The 20,241-nt window shown below is 49.4% G+C and overlaps 1 protein-coding gene and 3 non-coding genes across 4 annotated transcripts; all 4 read right to left on the reverse strand.

The window, feature by feature from the left end:
* Positions 1-13,096: 13,096 nt before the first annotated feature.
* On the reverse strand, positions 13,097-18,406 carry HSPA8 (heat shock protein family A (Hsp70) member 8). Its single transcript, XM_074927472.1, has 9 exons — positions 18,277-18,406; positions 17,206-17,415; positions 16,499-16,704; positions 16,252-16,404; positions 15,594-16,149; positions 15,061-15,263; positions 14,551-14,749; positions 14,009-14,241; positions 13,097-13,568 (listed from the first exon to the last, which is right to left on the reverse strand). Exons 2-9 carry the CDS (start codon positions 17,408-17,410, stop codon positions 13,383-13,385), a joined length of 1,941 nt encoding a protein of 646 aa, XP_074783573.1. The 5' UTR covers positions 17,411-17,415; positions 18,277-18,406; the 3' UTR covers positions 13,097-13,382.
* On the reverse strand, positions 13,828-13,924 carry LOC141970799 (small nucleolar RNA SNORD14). The gene has a single exon (XR_012635229.1). It is a non-coding gene; the product is annotated as a small nucleolar RNA SNORD14 (small nucleolar RNA).
* On the reverse strand, positions 14,835-14,931 carry LOC141970800 (small nucleolar RNA SNORD14). The gene has a single exon (XR_012635230.1). It is a non-coding gene; the product is annotated as a small nucleolar RNA SNORD14 (small nucleolar RNA).
* On the reverse strand, positions 15,339-15,429 carry LOC141970798 (small nucleolar RNA SNORD14). The gene has a single exon (XR_012635228.1). It is a non-coding gene; the product is annotated as a small nucleolar RNA SNORD14 (small nucleolar RNA).
* Positions 18,407-20,241: the final 1,835 nt, after the last annotated feature.

Genomic DNA, 20,241 nt, shown 5'->3' on the forward strand with positions numbered 1-20,241 from the left:
ATAAAGCAGATGCTGCTATTGTGAAGACGAGGCACTGCAAGTATGGGTATAGGAAGGCCTTCAGTGCAGTCCAGGCTAAGCAGATATGATGCTAATTGAATTCTTGCTGGCAATTTTTCACCCCTAAATGAACAAGAAAGAGAGGAATCTTAGAGTCTCATCTGTTTAGCTTGCGAACGGGAAAATGTTTTCAAGCCCAGCAAATGAGCAACCTAATCCACAGGGATGGCAGCAGGAGGGGTTTCTTTAAAAGCGATGCCCCAAAACCCTGATACGTTGAATGTGAGTTGTGCCCTGTTCTCACAAGACCAGCAGGGATCAGGGAATGGGTTATTTTATTTAACCTTGAGGAAACTGAGCATTTCTGCAGTTTTCCCTTGCCCAGAGGCCGGCGGTCCCACACAAGAGGGCTTGTCACGCTGTCATCAGCGCACCCACCTGCCACGTGCACCAAGGCACTTTCGGAGCTTTGAGGCAGCTCTGATGGCACAAATATTTCATATACAAACAGGAGAAGGACTTAATTAGACCCTGGGCAGCTGAATTAAAACCTACTCCTCCCCACGGCCATTTACTCCTAAACTCACATCTAGAATCCTACCTCTTAAAACCTGCCAATTCTCTCCCTTTTCCCTTTTTAAGGCTGCTCGGGAGAGAGAAGCTCAGCTCCGAGCTCTGGAGCTGAAACCCTCTCAGGTCTCCCTGAAGCAGCCTCTGACCACCGAGCAGATGGAGGGACCTGCTGGGCAGGAAAACTGGGGTGCACCAGGACCCCATTCTCTCCTCAATGGTGCTCAGCGCCCCCCCCCAAGCCCAGAAAAGAGAAAAGAGACCTTCCTCTGGAGGTTTAGATGCTGGTTTGCAAGTTGAGCCTCACTAAACTGGAGGTGAGAGCTCCTCATTTTTTATGTGGACTGAAACTTAAATTCCAGGGTTAAACCAGCTGGGTATTATTTTTTGGCTAATAGCCTTGCTTTTTATTACTACTGGGACAAAAGAAGTGGTTTCTCCACCTCATAGTTATCAATGAGTAATTAAGTCTCTTCTAGTAACCCTAAGCTGAGAAGGCCTTTTAAATTAAAATATTTTCCATTTGATTTTGTTAGCTGCTAAATGAAGATTGGAAAAAATAGGCTAATTACAGCTATCCTAATTAAGCTCCTACAAAACCCCATAATTACACCCATATTTATCACCTTTGTGCTGGACACTTTAACCTGTTGTGGTTTGTAATTAGCACGTCTGCATCGGGGGCCGTAAGCCAGCATCTTCTCTGCCCTGGTCCAGCTAGAGTTTTCATTGAAAGTGTGGAAACAAACTCTCTGTTTGTGAAACTGTAATTGGGGTAATTTATGAGGCTTTCTTATTAGCAGCGAACCTAGGTTAGAGAGCCGGGCTGCGTTTTAGCAGGCTAGGTGACTCTAGGTGTATTTTATTAAAGCGAAATTGTGGCATTACCTTTGAGCAGAACAAAAGTGGCCTTTTTAGAGGAGAGAGAGGAGGCAGAATTTGATCTCAGATCGATGCCTGGGCTTCTGGCTGACCCGCTCTCAGAGCCTTAGCAAGTTATCTCTTGCATTTAGGGGTGAAAAAAAAAAAAATAAAAATCACCTTGTGCCTCAGTTTCCCCACTCGTAGGAAGGAGACAGGCCAGCGTTTCAGGGGGTTGAGTTGCCACCTGCACAACATTCCTGCTTCGACCCACTTTTCGATATCTTCAGAGCCTGGCACCCCCCCAGCCCCCCAGTCACCCACAGCAAGGGTGAGCCCCCCCCTCACCCACAGCCGGCTGAGCCTCAAACGGCACAGCCTGCCCAGAGGGAAGGAAAAATGTGGTGCTTACAGCTGCCCCGGGATGCCCCACGCTGTGCAGCGGCCGGCAGGTCTCTCCTTGTTCCTGATGTGAAGTCCTTCATCCTTGGGCTGGGAACGTGCAGGATGGAGCAGGAAAGGTGGGCGCACTGAGCCAACCCGCGTGCCCATTCCTATCCTCGGAGGAACCAGAAGATGCTTAAGGTGTGTTGCTGGACGTGGGCTCACAGTTCAGAGCAGGGCTAGTTCCAGTTTTTCTAACTTTTACCCTGGTTTTAATCTCCTCATGCCTTAAAGCACCATCAGGCACTGCTGTGGGTCTAACTGGCAGCTCCCTGGAGCTGACAACATCTTATTTCAGCTTTTTTTTTTTTTTTTTTTCTGTAAGGGGGTAATAAAAATAAAATGAACCCCTCACATCCACACGCTAACCCAGAATAATATTTGGGCGGAAAAGCTAGATTCAAACACCCCCAAAAATGTTGGGGAAAGGGTGAAATCCTCCCAGAGCCAACGGCATGAAATGCCAGCCCACGTTTTGAGGAGGGGAGATGTGGTTGTACTTAAACTGCCGGGCTGTTACGTGGAAAGTTGTGCAAGTTGCAAGCTCTCGAAGTTGTTGCACGGAAGCATTTTCCTTCGGCCGAGCTTTAATGGAGACACAAATGGATTTAGAGGGGAAAAGCCTCTCCCTGGCTACACTCTGTGGAGCCAGGGGCAGATGCTTCTGGGTGCCCCCTGCACCCCGGGGGCTGAGAAACAGCAGCTTTGCAGGCTCGGCTTAACGGTGGGAAAGCTGAGTTTAAAACACCTCTCAGAAGCAGGACTGATATTTGCTAAATTCAAACCGTGCCGACTGCAAGGGAGACAAATCCCTTTCCTTCTGGTGCCCCAAGAACTCGCAAGCTCAGAGGAGCTGCTGGTTTTTCTGAGGAAAAACCCAGTTGCCTGCAGCACAGCTGAGCTGGATGTATACGCTCAGCTCTGCAGAAAAACCCTTCCCTGGTGCCTGGCTCTGCAAGAAACCTGAGGGCTCAAAGCGTCCCGTGGTGTAAAACTGCAAAGTAGGCTTTTTTTGCTGCTAGAATGTTAGTATTTCACAAGCCCGGAGCCCTGTGGTTACAGGAATGACTTGATTTCTCTGGGCGCTCCAAGTCACCAACCCAAGGGGAAAACCACCTGTTCCCAGATCAAGGCTCCCACATTAAAAATCACCAAAACTCCCTGGCTTCCTCAAAACACCCAACAAGGTGGGCTTTCATTTCCCAATCCTTTATTTCTCCTTTTCTCTCTCCCCTCCATCAGTTGCTTTTCCTCCCTGGGTGGTCGGGTATTTTCTGTGCCCTTTCTGCCTTGGGTTAAGGGATGCGCTTTGGGGTCTGGGTCCCCTTCTCAGAAGATGGGGCAGGGTGGGGTGACTGCCTGTAAAACCATCCTGCTCTCCAGCACAAAATGTGAGTGGCTTTCTGGATGGATCAACCCTTTTCCCTGACAGACTTTGGGAGGTAAAACACACTGAGGGGACTCTGCGCTGCAAACCCTAAGCTGTTCTGCCTGTCTCGCCTTAATCAGCTGAAAAAAATAAAGCGTCCGTGGTGTTTATGCACAGTGAGATAGCAGACGTGATCAAACAACAAATTGTTGTCTTCTAATAAAAGCGCACTCGTCTCAATTAAACTGGGGGTGGAGGGGGTCAGTCTTTTGAGGACAGAGTTCTAGATAAACCCCACAATCAAAGCGGCGGAGACTTCAGCAGAAAGCAATCGGTGCCCCCATGTTTATTAGTTGTGAAGAGTTTATTGTAAGACACACACACAAAAAAAGTAAATATGAGGGGTGTGATCTTTGCACTAAACAACACTGCCTTTATGGCAAGACCCAGAGGAAGGATAGAAGAAATTTGTTAAATCATGTCATTTTACAGTTCTGAAATAATGGGCACCCAGCACTGCCCACACTTATGAGGCCATTCAGAGCTGATTTATTGCTTGAGACCACAGAGACAAAAATCAAGCCATTACAACCTTTTAAAAGCTTTCTTGCAACAAACTAAAAATATCCATTGCTGACAGATGCAAGCTGTCAATAAGGAATTTAAGAACTCAGTATGAAGAGTGGAAAGAGTGCAAAGTCTTGATAAACATCTCAAATTGGGTCTTACTCAGTGGGAAACAAGTAGTTTATAGTGGTAATTGTAAAGGGCATTTTACATGGAATCAATTAAATGAAAATCTTTTAAACCCTTTTTAAAAAGAGACCTTTTTAAGTTAACAGGTGATTTTAATTGGAACCATGGGACTTGCATCACGGGAGGCGGGTTGGGTTTTTTTGTTGAGGTTTTTTTTTTGGAAGCATTCAATATAGGGGAAAATCGATACACTTCCATCAGCATCTGAACTCCTAGAGTCTTGCAAGTTGAATAGTGAAACTAAGCAAGAATTACAGTTTCCTCTGGCTTTGCAAGGCTTTTCCTAGCAATTAAATATGCCTCCACCATAATTCCTTAATTGTGAAAGGTGCAAGAGAATTTATCAAGACTGAGTACCTCAGGATAATTATTTTTAGTTAGAATCCTCTGCCATAGCCTACTATAAACTAGCATACATTTTTAGAGATAATTTACCTTTAGAGGAGATGTCGAGCATCCCAACTGACACAATCAAAAGCAGTAATTGCATGTGAGCAGCATTTTACTTTTAAATTCCTTTTCTTACTTCCTCACCACCATCAAGGATGCTCTGCAGAATTAACAGCAGCAGGCAGTGCCTGCAAGCCCAAGGGACTAACGCCATGAGCAAAAAAAAAAAAAAACCCAAACTTTCCCTCAAAAGCAAATGACACTTTGAGCAATTGCTTTTTAAGAGCTGGTGAATTCTTTCGCTTCCCATTGCTCCGCACTCCATCAAACCCAGCGCTACCTGCCCTGCCAAGCTGCAAGATGTGATCCAGAAACACCAGCTACCTATCTGGGAGGAGGCTGGGGAAAACCAGGGAGAGGGATAACGTGGTCCCCAGGTAAGGACCTGGCCCTGGCCACCTTCACGCAGCAGAGAGTCAGCAGCTCCTGGGATTGTACTGTGATCTTTGCAGCAGTGTGAGTTCCTTAAAGCAACCCTGGAGTTACATCCGAGCGTTATCTCGAACAAATAAAAACGTGCAAGTCTCTAAAAAGGAGCATTCAGGCCTCCCGGGTGTGGAAAAAAAAAAAAAAAAGCGCCTGGAAAAACAGCCTGGCTGAATGCTGGGAGGAGTTCAAGGAGGCAGAGCAGCGGGGATGGGGCATCCCAGCATCTTCCCTGCGGTTACACCCTTCCCTCCTTCCCAGAACTGTAGGATTAAGAAAAGGGGCCAGCAAGGTTGAAGACATCAGGCATTGCCATGAGTTTATTTACTTTACAGAAGCGTTTGGGTCACAGGAAACATGAAACCCCCCCACAAGTATCAAACCAGCACCTCTCTGCTGCCTGCTTGTCCGAGGGTCAGGGGTGACTTCGCCGCCTCCTGCCCTTCCCCAACCCTGCAGTGCCTCTCGCCCTTCCCCACACACTGTTCCCAAACTGGTGGGTGACTGGGCGGCTCCAAAAAGCCACCAAATCCCAAGCAGGGCAGGTGGGGGAAACTGAGGCAGGGAGTGCAGAGAGGGGGAGAAGGCAGCAATCCAGCCTCCGCATCCCCGGCGTCGCGCCCGCCCTTCCTCCGTGGAATTGATGTGCTTCTGCCGTGCACTAAGTGATTAGTCTGTGGCTTCGCCGAGTGTAAAGTTATGGAGTGGGAGATCCAATCACAGGCACAACTCCGGCTGTGCTACAGGCCTATTTGAAAGGGTAAGTGTTCTGCATTTTTTTTCATGCCTGCAACAATCTAGGCAAATAGGCTTTTAAATTAAGCAGTGATTTGGAATATAAGTGAGTGCATTTAAGCTGCTAAGAGATGGAAAGATCCTAATGGCTGAAATATTTGTCATATCACAAATAAACTGGCTGTATCGGGAGCTACTAATGTAACTAATTTTTACCAAATCCTTCACTGCTCTGTGATAGAAAATGAGGTCAGCATAGGTTGAAGCAACATAAAATGAGCAGCTGCCAGAAGGCAGCACAGAATACTGATAAAGGACTCTGCAGAAACTGTATCACCTGCCCACAGGAAAAAGGAATCAGTTTGTTCAAATTAAGATACAGCTTTTCCAGAGCATTCAGGGTTTTAATGAAAAGGTGCCAACAAATACAGGCTTTCAGTGGATCTGGAATACAAATGCATACCGAGATACTTCCTCAGAGCCTCCCTGTCCCCCTAGACCTGGGTTCATCCAGTTTTTCCACGCTTTAACCGTGAGGTTTGTGTGACTTTTGAAAGGTGCTGGGGTGTGAGAGAGGGCAGGAGGGTGCCCCAGGGCAGCCGATGAGAGTCCCTGGGATTTCTACAGTTCCTCTGGGGCTTTCCAGTTACAGGAATTAAACCTTCGTTTGATCTGCCACTCACAAGGAAGAAAAGTGAAATGAGGAGGAATTCAGAGGACTTGGTCCAATTTAAGAGAAAAAACAACCCCAAAGCCCACAGTGTCAGTGCCTGACAGCGCCAGGAATAGCTCTTGCACCTCTAGAGGTTCAGGAACCAAGAGCAGCCCCCCCAAATCACCTCGTTTCTGCCATGCCCCAGCGCAATCCTGTCACACCAGTACGAGGTGCTCCCAGCTGCGTGTCGAGGATAACACACCCGGGGAAAAGAGGAAAATTCTCGGAGTCAGAGATGCATCAACAGACTGTGTTTTGCCTACCATGCTTTGAAGGCTGCCTCAAACATTTGGGACCAAGTGGGATGCAGTCATACTCCGGTTATAGGAAGAAAAACAACATAATTGTTTTCATTCTCATTAAAAAAAAAAAAATCAAGAACACTTTGGAAGAGGAATTTCCTCCCTCTTTTACAGGCATGAACAGCCTGTCTTTGAATAGGGGAGGATTTTGGTCATAATAATTGGCCCTTTCCATCCCTAAACCCCAAATGAGTGGGGAAAAGAAAAGAAAAAAAGCAAGTAACTCCAAATAGGAAATGTCAAATGGGAAACTGAGGCACAAAATATCTTCTGTAAGGGAAGAGACTGAGTGTCTTCTCCACCACGGCAGTCTGGGAGTGACTTCACCGTGGCAAAAACAGGTCAGAGAGGGGACCAGGGCACCCAGTTATTATTTGGGCTGGTCTGTTATGGCAGGCTCAGGCACACATCACCCCATCTCCCCGTGCCACGTGAGAGGCTGGCGATGCTGAGAGCAGCTCTCCTGGGATCAATGCACAGAGAGCCTTGGGCTGGGGAGCAGCGACTACTTGGGAACATCGGACGATTTAAGAAAAATAAGATCAACATGGATTAACAATAAAACTTCAAGCTTGCTGCATTTCCTAAATGGAATGTTAGAAGGGTTCATATTTGATAACCATTAAATGGTTTAATGAAATAATTATAACCCAGACTCCTGAGCCCGGCCACAATCAATAACTATGAGCTCTAAGCAACAGCATGATCCAAGTTCTGCCATTTTCACAGTGCTCCCCAGCAGGCAGAGCGTGCGACTATAAATGCGACTGACAGTAAAGTTGCATTAAAACATCCCCATCAAGGGCAATAATAGATTAAAGGCTACTGAGGCGCTGCAGTTGGCTGGTCAATATGCTTTATTTTCTGCATCACCCCCAATTTTGCCACCTTCCCACATACTATTAGTGGGAGTCGATTTGCTGTCAATGACTAGCCCCGGCAAAAGATGCATTAATGCACGCTCACAAAAGCAGTGCGCATGGCATTATCACTTCACTCGCTTTCAAATTACAGCCTAATGCTGTCTCCAGGCAGCTTGTGACACGTTAACACTATGTGCGATTTGTTGGTATCGGGCTAAATATTTCATGTCTAAAGATTTCATCAGAGATTTGATGACAGAAATAAACTACCGCCCAGTGGGAAATCGTTCCGAATAATAGAATTAGGCATTGTTGGAAAATCGACAGAAAAGGGATGGTGATGTGGGATAGCGGAAGAAGAGCAGAAAAAGCATGAGGGGAGAAGGAGGGCTGAGCAGAGGGCTGCTGAGCACCCATTTGTCTGCTACCTAAAGGCAGTGTTAGTAAGAAATCCAGTGATGGGGCAGAGATTAGATCTCAGGTGATTGTCTGTGCCTTGCTCCCAGATACCAGGCTTAGATGCTCTGTCGCTGCTTTGAAATGTCAAAGAATCCCCCATAACACGAGACACAGGTGGATATGCCTAGAGGATTGCTTTATTTTCTGTCAAAGCTCATAAACCGGCCCACAACATGTATGCCTTTGCGTCCCACAGGTTGCATTGCCCTTTAGTGCCACTGAGAAAGGCTTTGAAAACTGAAGGCATGGACCAGTGTGAGGATGAGGGGGGCACGCAGTGGCACAGCAGCCCAGGCTGACCCTCAAAAAGCACAGTGGGAGCAGGAATTGGGGGACCCCGTGAGCTCGCCCACAGATAACTCTGCATGGGGAGCGTGGACAATGCACCCGTAGGAGCTGGGGGTTCCCACCTGAGTGACTAGTCCTGCACCCCGAGTGCCGGGTCCCGGCCACTCGCACACCTGGGGGCCTCATCCTGCTTCCTGGGGAGGCACCCCAAAGGGGCTGAGCACCCCGGCTTTGCAGCCTGGCTGCCAGCAAAAGCCTTTATTCAGCGCTGACTCGGGCGCAGAGCTCACAGGCAGCAAACCTATTAATCCCTGCCTTTTCAAGGCCCCAGGACCTGAGCATTGACCATCTCCTCCAGCAAGCGCTCCCGTCTTTCAGCCTGAACAAAACAGCTACGGAGTCAATCGCGTGATGAAAAAACAGACACTTGACCAGAGAGAGGAGACAAATACAGAGGCTGAGCCGCGAGTGAGCTGCTTGGTCTCCTGGTTTAGTTGCTTTTTGTCTTTACATCAAATCCTTCCATAACAGCAATTTCAAATCGCAGCTTTGATTCCTGCTCTTTCCTTACAACCAGCCGTTGCCACCCACTACTGAACTCCCAGCTCTCACTATTTCACTTCTTTTCTCTTTTTTGTGTGGGTTCCTAAGGGTTGTTTGAAAGAGTTAACAACACTTTTGCAGTCGTTGGGGGTTAGGGAGTTCCCTCTCCTCCCAACACAGGAAAGTCAGGCACAGCTTGGTTAAGGCCACTGCAGATTATAAACCTGCAAAACATGAGTGTTTAACCCCAATGAACTGTCTTTCAATAATGCTTTCTTCTTCAAGAAACCGTGAAAGCTTCTTCAAAGCTCCCCTTCTTGCATTTTGCAGCATGTGCAGGAAATAAACTGAATCTGACTCCCAGAGCGCACACGGGTTCCCCTCCCTGCGTAGCAGAGTACTTAAAGTTTTATTGTAAAGCTGTATAAGGAACCCAAAGCTGCTTTCTTACCTCCGCTCCTGGACTCCCTGTGTAACCCTTAGGTTGTGTTTTTTGAAGAAACTGAATTAGGTGCTTGAACAGGGCTGCTTGGAAAGTCAGCCTGACTCTACCCCGGCTTTGGCTTCCCACTGGTTAGCAAGAATGAGGCTCTCCCCCAGCTGGGTCATGGGACAGCAAGAATCTCCTTCAAGACCAAATTTAAGCTGCATATCTTTATCCCAGTATTATACAAAAAAAAAAAAAAAAAGCACTGTCTCTCTCTCTTATGCACAAACACAGAGAAATTTGGCAATACCTTGCAGCAGGAGCATTTAGAGGGGGCAAGCCAGTAATATATTCCTTGTCTCTTCTACCAAACAGCTACAACACTCTTTATCTCTGAAAACAGATGCCAAAACACTTTGAAAAGCAAAAAAAGATTTCATTCACCTTGGCTAAGACACCCAGAAAGCAGTCAGCCATGTCCAAACAGACTTCTGAGCTTGTAAAACAGACCCTTAAGCTAATTTCTGCCTTCTCAACAGGCTACACAGCATGTTTGTGTTACCTGCAAGGGAATCAAGGGTTCCCTCCTCAGCAGAACCAAACTCAGCCTCTTCTGGTGAAATATCAGGTAAAAACTCTCCCTGAAGCCTATTTACTGAGACAGCTTTCATGCTTTCCTTTATGACAGATGACACTGGTCACTGACAGACTTCAGCTGAGCTGGTCTTCACTATTCTTTAGTCTCTGAAGCATTTGAGAGCAGCTGCAGGGAGAGGCTGTCCCTGGACATGAGCATTTCGGACTCCCCTGCGCTTCAGTATGAAACCAATGCAGAATTATTCCCTCAGCATTTCAATACCAAGCAGAGAGACTTGGAAAAGGTCCTCTGCTCACCACTGAGGCTCCAATGGGAAGCTGCAAGGCTAAATTCAAAACGAATGGTCTTTCCTTTACTGTTACAAATGCAGCTTCAGGAGAGGCAACCCAAATGAGACTTTGAGGAGGGAGATGAAGGCCCCCTAAATAAACTGTAAATTAACTTTGCCCTTTCCAGTAAGGCAGTAACCAAAGGAGGGAATTCATAGGGCCAGGTCTTTCACAGCCCTTAGAGGAGGGGACTAATGGGGCAGATCTTACAAGAAAGACAAAGTTGCATCACAGGGTATGGGAGCTGAGTGGCCCAAGATAAACATTCCAGTAGCTGCTTGGCTGCAAAACTCCCTAGTTCAGAAAGCTGGGAACCTGAACGGGGAGTCTGCCTCCCGCAGAGTGCTGTGCCTGTCGGAGGCAGCATCGCTGCTTCTGTTTGCCCCTCCCAGAAACAGCTCTTATTCATCGGTAAAGAAAATAAAGCTGTGTAGCCTCCCACTTTGGAAGAAAACAATATCCACAAAAGACGCACAAATTTAAATTGTGGAGCTGTTACCTGCCTTTGCTTCTTCGCCTCTGTTCTTGTATTACCAGCACCCAGCAGAGAAACACGACGGCTACACAGATGCCTGCCCTCGACATCAGCTTCAGCAGGTACAGCCGTGGGGGGCTCCAGCCTATTAACCACTCTGCCGCTCATTGAGAAACGCTTGTAACAAGGGCAAGAAAGCTCTTCGAGTTAAATTTTTTTAACAAAGAAAAAAATTGAATTCAAGTTTTTAAAGAAAAGAGCTTGAATGCAAGAACTTCTCAAAGTGGCCATGCATTCACCTAAAACCAGTCCCCCTGTTCTGCACACAAATCTTCAGGCTTCTTTGCGGTCGTGAATGTAAAAACTCACAAGTTTTAGCACTGTTTTTCATTCATTTACTTCACCAAAACTGCCCATGCCCTTGTGCAAGTGCCAGTGTGACTGGAGCCCCCTCACAGCCTGGGTCCCGCATCCCCCCGCGGCCCGACCCTCGGGCTGTACCGCTGCTGGTTCACAATTCACCCCACGAAACCTCACCCCGACACCCCCCAGGGATGCCCTCCTGCAAACACTGTGCTGGCTTAACCTCCTGTTTCTAAAGTACCACTTTCCAAAAAAACCCAAAAAAACCTTCCATTTAGTGTCCCCTACGGCAATAAAGGCATTAACGCTATTAATGGGAGATGATGCTGGGGACGGTTTTAAAGGGCATAAACGTTTTTGGAGGATTTAATTCAAAACCGGCAGGGGAGGGCAAACCAAAAAAAAAAAAAAAAAAGCTGCTTCTCTGCCATTCTGCGGTCAAGTGCTGTCATCTGGTGGCCAAACGCCGGCAGCGCTGGTGCCCGGCTGAAATGGGTGTGGGGTGTTCGGGGGTTGGTGAGTCGGGGGGCCTTGCTGGGCAGGCTGGGGGTGCACGAGGAGCTGGAGGGGGCACAGCCAGGCCCGCACCTGACCCCGGGTGACCAGAGAGCCCAGCCCGTGCGGTGTCGTGCTGTGCAGTCACAGCTGGGGGACACAGGGCACACACAGCCACCGCCGCTTGTCCCCCCAAGCCGCAGCGACCCGTGACAGAGCCCGGCTTTCCCGGAGAGGCCCTGCCGGCGGGACGCGTGAATGAACTCCGTTTCGCCGTCAGGCAGCTTTCCTTTACCCGTTAACCAGCTTTATCTCAACCCACGAGTTTTCTTTTTCTCCTTCTGATTTCTGCCCCCGTCCCACAGCAGGGGTGAGGGAGCTGCCGGCAGGCTCCAACCACGCCAAGAGGGGAAGGTGGTGATGTGGTAATTCTGCATTTTTTAAGTTTTTTTTTTTTTATGCTGTCCCTCCTGCTGCCCTCCTGGAGTTTTCCAGCAGGTACGTGGTGCCCTGAGCAGCTGGCTCAAGGTGTACCTGGGTGGGGGTCACTGCCCAGGGCCCCCTCCTCACTCATTACCCAGAGGGAAGGTAAGGGTGTGCTGCCCCCGGGGGGGTCTGACCGGGCTGACAGGGTGCTCCAACACTGCAACAGGCTTCCCAGAGAGGTGGTCGACACCCCCCACCTGTTTGAGGCCTTTGGACAATGCCCCCAACAACGGGCTTTAACGTGTCAGCCCTGAAGCAGTCACACAACTCATCCCACGTCCCTTCTAACCGACCAGGATTTTTATGGACTTCATGGAAATTGTCACCCCCCCGCAGCAACCTTCTCTGGGAGCACTACAACAGACCTTACATACACCATATACTAATTATATTTAAGCACAATCATTGCTAATTACCACTTAAAGCCACCTCCCCAGCCAGCAATGAGTTCTCTAAATGAAAATCCACCTTCCTGCAAAAATTAGGGGGGGGGGGGTGTGTCCTTGAGCTCTAAGTGCTTCAAGGACCAGAGGATAATTACCCACACTTCGCCATTTTAACATTCTGCTCTAAAGGTTCTTCAGTGCTGTGGGTCAGGGGCAGCTTCTCCAAAAAGGCTCAAGGCCTGTTACACCTTCTTTCCTGCACACTTGCTTTTACTGAACAGAGGCAGGGGGACAGCGTTCTCTGGGGTGGGGGCTCTTGTGCCACCCACTTACCCCCTCCTCTCCCCTCCACCACAGCTCTCCCCACACTTCACAGCCAGACGGGCCCTTGCAAGAGGGGAGGGTTGGAGGAAAGGGCCAAAAAACCCAGGTAGAAAAACAGTTCTGGGCCAGAATTCTTTTAAAAAACCTTGAAACTTAATTCTTCAGCCCAAGCCAAGAGAGATCAGTTAGGATCTTGGACTGAAAGGGGCAGTTCAGGCTGAGCTTTGCTAAGAGCAACACTCACATCCCCCAGAACAAGGCTTACTGTCTTCAGAAACTGAAGTTTAACGAAACACTTGAAGCTGCTTAACCTCAATCCTTCTGGCCAGGTCACATTCAGCTAGCTTGTGTAATCCTCTTAGATTGATCATTATTTTCACTTTATTTTTTACACTGGTCAGTGGGTACAAAGAAGTGAAGACAGAAACAGTGTGATGCCCATTAAATAGTTTTTATTCCTTAGGACATGAATTGCATTTCCACTTGTTTACAGTACTGTAAAGTGCAATGGTATTCATCTCCCCTCCTGTGCACATGTTCAAGTATTTAAAATGCCCAGAAAATGTTTGTTTCTTTTTATTTTTACAGCAGCTCAGTTATGGAGTTTTAATCTGGCAAAATATACCCAGATGTGCCTACAGGTTTGGGTCCTTCAATCTAACCCCCACCTGGGGGTCCTCCAATACTAACTGCTAGTGGAATGCATCTCCCAGCATCTTTAGTCTACCTCCTCGATGGTTGGTCCAGAAGAAGCTCCACCAGAGGGAGGAGCTCCACCACCGGGGAATCCTCCGGGCATCCCACCGGGCATTCCTCCTGCGCTCTGGTACAGCTTGGTGATGATGGGGTTGCACACCTTCTCCAGCTCCTTCTGCTGGTGCTCAAACTCCTCCTTCTCAGCCGTCTGGGAGTGAAGACAAAAGCTCAGTTATCTGAAGTGTCTGGGCTTATTTTCAGCCCAACTTCAGCCCCACCAGGTCACACCTGCACTAGGATAGACACAAGAGTGTTCTCCCTGTCCTAGCTCTAACAAAACCAACCTACTGATTTAGGACTGCTCCTGGAGCAACAGGACCTCAACCTAAATATTTGAGAAGCTCACCCTTGCACAAGCTAGGCAGCCTGAAGGAGGAGGAACAGAGCTCTACGCTCGCAAGCTGTGGTCGCTCAGACATCCAAGGAAGGTACTTGGACCAACACAAGTCTTTCGACTTCTGGTGGAAACTACGAATGGCTTTGGAAACACTTTCATCACAGCAACCGGTACTTCTCCATTCTCTCGAGCTTTCTTTGTAGCTCAGCAAGACTAGAACTAAGCACTGACCAACAACCAATGCGACATACCTGATTCTTGTCCAGCCAGTTGATGATTTCATTGCATTTGTCCAGGATTTTCTGCTTGTCCTCATCAGAGATCTTGCCCTGGAGCTTCTCATCTTCAACAGTAGCTTTCATGTTGAAGGCGTAAGACTCCAAGGAGTTCTTAGAAGACACTTTATCACGCTGCTTCTCATCTTCTGCTTTGTATTTCTCTGCTTCCTGAACCATCCGCTCAATGTCTTCCTTGCTCAGTCGGCCTGCAGAACACAGCAGTATTCACATCAGTTTTCTGGGTTTTTTTTTTTGTTTTTTTTTTTTTTTTTTAGCAGAGGATTAGGTTACAGCCTCCCACACAAGTCCTACACTTCCAAGTTGTAAAAGAGACCCATAAGCTATCAGGTGTCCTCATCTTAAACTACCTCATGGGCCTTCATAAACTCATGGATTACTGCACTGAAAAACACAGTTCATGGTTATCAAAACCCAGTTTACAAAGAGAAGTAGTTTGACAAGCCTAACTTAAGCAGCTCACCGGTGTCCCACCCTCCGAAATATACGACCCTTACCCTTGTCATTTGTGATTGTGATCTTGTTCTCCTTGCCAGTGCTCTTATCCACAGCAGACACATTCAGGATGCCGTTGGCATCAATATCAAAGGTTACTTCAATCTGAGGTACACCTCTGGGAGCAGGGGGAATTCCAGTCAGCTCAAACTTGCCCAGCAAGTTGTTGTCCTTAGTCATAGCACGTTCTCCTTCATATACCTAGGAACAAGAACCAGCAAATTAAGTTCTAAGTTTGACCACATGTTATTAAGTTATAATGGGGTATTATCCTGAAGTGACACAGTCGCTCAGACATCCAAGGAAGGTACTTGGGCCAACACAAGTCTTTCGACTTCTGGTGGAAACTACGAATGGCTTTGGAAACACTTTCATCACAGCAACCAGGTGTTCATTAGCATCCCTTGCTAGCTGCAAGAACACAACACCTCTGGCCTAAGGTTTACTTCAAGTATCAACTGCTAGAAGTGTTGAGTCCTACGATTATGCGAGTGCACTGTCAGCTTGCTCACCTGGATGAGCACACCAGGCTGGTTGTCCGAGTAAGTAGTGAACGTCTGTGTCTGCTTGGTGGGGATGGTGGTATTGCGTTTGATCAGGACCGTCATGACGCCTCCAGCGGTCTCGATACCAAGAGACAGAGGGGTGACATCCAACAGCAGCAGATCCTGTACGTTCTCAGACTTGTCTCCAGACAGAATAGCGGCCTGAACAGCTGAGAGAAGAAAAAAAACAAAACCGTGAAGAGCCCTACAACAAATGCACTGCACACTACAGTTAAGCCCACGGCTCGCTCAGACATCCAAGGAAGGTTTTGGCCATCATTAGTAGACTTCTGGTGGAAACTACGAATGGCTTTGGAAACTGATTCATCATTGCAAGTCACAGTAAGCTTCTTACTGTTTTGAAAAGCTTTACTCAATTCAGATGGAAGACCTAGGGCCTACACTAGTACCACTCTGAGACTTCAGATAGTACACCAAGTTGGCCAAGACCACCACCCAAACGGTTTTAGCATGCAGATGATGCAAATTTTTGTCATTACCTGCACCATAAGCCACAGCTTCATCAGGATTGATGCTCTTGTTCAGCTCTTTGCCGTTGAAGAAATCCTGCAGCAGTTTCTGAATCTTTGGGATACGAGTAGACCCACCAACCAGCACAATGTCATGGATCTGCGATTTGTCGAGCTTGGCGTCCCGCAGGGCCTTTTCCACAGGATCCAGGGTGCCACGGAACAGGTCAGCGTTCAGCTCTTCAAAGCGAGCTCTGGTAATGGATGTGTAGAAGTCAATACCCTCATAGAGAGAATCAATTTCAATACTGGCCTGCGTGCTAGACGACAGAGTACGCTTTGCACGCTCGCATGCCGTGCGGAGGCGACGAACTGCTCTCTTATTCTCACTGATGTCTTTCTTGTGCTTGCGCTTGAATTCAGCGATGAAGTGGTTGACCATGCGGTTGTCGAAGTCTTCTCCACCCAAGTGAGTGTCACCTGCAGTGGATTTCACCTCAAAGATGCCATCTTCAATAGTCAGAATTGACACATCAAAGGTGCCGCCTCCAAGGTCAAAGATAAGAACATTCCTTTCGGCACCAACCTGGAAGAAGAGATCTATTTTCATAATGCAATTCATTTTTTACTGCTAGTTAAGCAGGCTTACTAGTTGGGCATTGAAGACAGTAATCACTCCACAGCATACCTTCTTGTCCAGACCATAGGCTATCGCAGCTGCTGTCGGCTCATTGATAATTCGCAGTACATTGAGTCCTGCAATGGTTCCAGCATCTTTTGTAGCCTGACGCTGAGAGTCATTGAAATAGGCCGGTACAGTCACTACAGCATTAGTAACAGTCTACCAAAAAAGCAAACAAACTGTCAGTTATGTATGTTAACTACACACATAGGTGGAATTATTCATTACATTTCACTCGAATCCTAAACCTCACCTTCCCAAGATATGCTTCTGCAATTTCCTTCATTTTGGTTAAAACCATGGAAGAGATTTCTTCTGGGTAGAAACTTTTTGTCTCGCCTTTGTACTCCACCTGGACTTTTGGTCTGCCAGCATCATTCACCACTGTGAATGGCCAGTGCTTCATATCAGACTGGACAACAGAATCATCAAACCTACGCCCAATCAACCGTTTTGCATCTGGAAAAGAATAATTGGCCATATTAAATGTGTTCATGCACCACAAAACCCACGAAGCTCATCCCAGAAAATACATAAAATCCTAGTACACTACACTTAATCTGCAGTTATTACTGTCTTGCAAAGACTCAGCTGCAGGCACCTGCTTACAGACGTATCACCCCTTGGATATGCTAACTCATCGCTATCACCTCAGCCACCACAGCAAACGCTATGGCTCCCGTACCACAAACCACAACGCAGCCTAGGAATTAGAACGGGATACTTAGTCAAGGCCACTTAACACACCCTGCAGCAAAGCAAGTTTTTAACTGTAAGGTACACTTATTCAGTGCGTAATAAAAGCCTAACTATTAGTAATAGTTTTGTATTATTCAGACTAAAACCAATTAAGACATTTCAGTTTCCAAGAGGAAGCTTTAACCCTTCTACTGGTCAACAATTCTTATAACCAAGTAACATTTACCACCCCCATGAAGCATACAAATCTTCCAACCTCACCAAAAACAGTATTGGTTGGATTCATTGCAACTTGGTTCTTTGCAGCATCGCCGATCAGCCTCTCTGTATCTGTGAAGGCAACGTAGCTTGGCGTGGTCCGGTTACCCTGGTCATTGGCGATGATTTCCACCTTCCCATGTTGGAATACACCAACACAGGAATAGGTAGTGCCAAGATCAATGCCGACAGCTGGTCCCTTCGACATCTTGTCTGAATTAAAAAAAAAAAAAAAATTTGACCTGTAAAATTCAACTCGAACTGAAATTAGTTCATCAGTTAACCCACGTTTTAGCAACTGCTCATGAGCGCGCTGGGTTAACTCAGTTCACCGCTTTATCCGCCGCGGCCTAAGGCCCCACCACGTGGTCCAGCGCCCGGCCCGGGACTACCGCTCCCATGGTGCACCGCGCCGCCCGCATCACGTGGCCGTCGGCCGACATCTTAGGCGCTGGGAAATGTAGGCGCCGCTTTGCGGGGGCCGAGCTTGGCACAGCCCCAGCCCCGCTGCGACACCAACCCGCCCCGCGCCCGCCGGAGAGACGCAGCGCCCCCCTCCCAGGCCCCCCGCCACCACAGGGCGGCCCTGCACGCCCGCTCCTTCCCCCTCCCCGCCCCCGGGGACTACAAACCCCAGCATGCTCGGCCCCCCGCCCCACCTCTCCGCCCTCCCCCGCACAGCCCCAGGCGCTCCCGGCGGGAGGTAACATGGGCGCCGAGTCTCCTCTAGCTATCCTCCTCCCCCCCCCCCCCCCGTTTTAGCGGAACAAAGGGAGTCAAGCGAGGAAAATCGCCCCTAGGTCTGATTTCGCTTAAAAAAAAAAAAAAAAAAAAAAAAAAAAGGCGGCAGCAGCGAACAAAGCTCGACAAACCGGCCACGCTGAAAAAAAAAAAAAAAAAAACAAAAAACCCGACACAACACCACCGCAGCGCCCAAAGGGCCTCCACCCCCCACACCCTGCCCGATCCCCCACGACTCAGCAGCCCCTCCCGGTCCAGGGACAGATCACGGCCGGGCAGCTCCCTCCCTCCCTCGGGCCGCCACCCCCTCCCCACGCCGGCCCGCCCCGTTACCTGAGCGGCGCGGACAGGCCGGAACACGCGCAAATGAACCGAGGCGGCCAACACTGCTACTCAGAGACTGTGCGGGCGAGCTCCCCGCCGCTTTTATAGGGCCCTCAGAACCTTCCAGAAGCGCCCGCCTCTCTTCTCCGCTCCAGCCAATCAGCTCGCGGATTCCGCCACCCTTCCAGCCAATGGCCGCCTGCCGGAACCCACACCCGTCGTGACGCACGCAGGAAGGGGGCGTGCCCGCCGGCCGGCCGGTATTCTCGAACCTTCATGCGCTTTCGCCTCTCCCCCACCCCAACCGCTTCCCGCTCCGCAACGCTCGGCCCCCGCCCGCAACGGACGGAGGCGGGGCTTCGCCTGCGCGGGAGCCAATCAGAGCCCTCCAGCGGCCGCATGCGGGTGACGACACCGACGAGCGTAGGCTGAAGGAGGGGGCGGGGGCAGAGAAAGGGCGCCAGAGGGCCAGGAGTAGCCAATCGCAACGCGGCGCCGGAGGCTCGTTTGCATATTTCGCGCGCGAGGGGGAAGGCGCCGTGGGGCGCGAATGACCAATCGGGTAGCGGGGATGGCGGGCTCATTTGCATAGAGCGTTGGGGCCGGCGGGAAGGGGGAGCCGGGCCGGGGGGGTCACAAAATGGCGGCGCCATGCGGGGAGCCCCGGCCCTCCCCTGGCCCCGGCCGCCCGCCCCGCAGCACCCCGCAGCAGGCCGCTTCCCTGCTCCTGCGGCCGCCGTCCCGCCGGTTGCGGTGGGCTGGCAGCAGCCTTGTTCCGAGCACGGCTCCACGGCAAGAGTGGCCGGTTAAACCCAACTAAGAGCAGAATTAACGGCAGGAGAATCAAATCCAGGCAGAAAAGAGGCGTTTGGCTTTCCAGTAGGAAAGCCGGGGGTGCGGGGGGGGGGCTACTGTGGGAGATGCCCTCTGCCCTGAGAGGAGCGGCAGCATTTCTCCTTTTGTATCTCCCAGCTCGTTCCCAAAGGCCTCCAGCAGCGTTTGCTTCAATAAATCTCACTGCAAGACCCTGCACGGGCAGCGTGTGGCTGCTGTAATCCTCCATGTTCTGTTTCACAAAGCAAAAGGCAATATTCTGCAGTTCCTTCCCACACCCTCATTCTCCCCCAGGCAGAGGAAACCACGCTGTCTGCAGCGTTTTAGGGCAACGCCGGTTTCTCTGCAGAGCAGAATCCGGCCTCCACAGAACCCCCGGGTTTTCTCATCCCATCAGCAGGTAAGGGACAAGCTGACAGCCTTTCCTCTGCCCGTGCTGCTCCCTGCGTGCTCTCAGCCTTCAGTGGAACGCGGAGAGAGGCTCTGAACGGTGGAAAACGGGGGTGCTCGGCGTCCTTGGGGATCAAGCGAGCGGATGGATGACGGCAAACGTTCAGCTGGTCACAGCAGAGCCTTAGGCTGAAAGCTGATCAAAGGTCATAAATCATGTAAGGTCAGGCTCTAGCAGGAGTGCTGTGAATTGCATCAAATGTTTACACGGCATAAAATGCTGAGCAGAGGGAGTCACTAGGAGGAGGGTGACAAAAAAACTGTATCCTGGCCAGCCTCTGTGACCCTGTGCAGTAGGAAAAAGGGCAAAGGAACTTGGATAGTTGGGGGTTAGAATTGCATGGAAAAGCATTTTTGGTGCTCTCTTAATGCTGCCCACAGGGTTAACCTTTGACAAAAAACACTCCTGGTAACTGAAAAGTCCACTATGGGGTGGGCACTAATAAATCTCTCTGCCTTATCCCAAACAAATGACTGTGCTACTTTGCTGTGTGCAAGCCTGCATCCCGAGACAGATCAGTGTCAACGTCTCTCTTTCATGGCAGTTTTGAGTGACCTCTACTAGGGAACATGACACAGTTACCCTGGATCAGTTGACAGCTGGTAACCCATTATCAGACCACTAACGTGGTGCACATTCTCACTGCCACACGCCGCCAGGCTCCTGGGGGTGTGCTGACCCATGGGAAG

Source organism: Athene noctua, chromosome 26 (genome assembly GCF_965140245.1).
Source record: "Athene noctua chromosome 26, bAthNoc1.hap1.1, whole genome shotgun sequence".
NCBI classification, from domain to species: domain Eukaryota; kingdom Metazoa; phylum Chordata; class Aves; order Strigiformes; family Strigidae; genus Athene; species Athene noctua.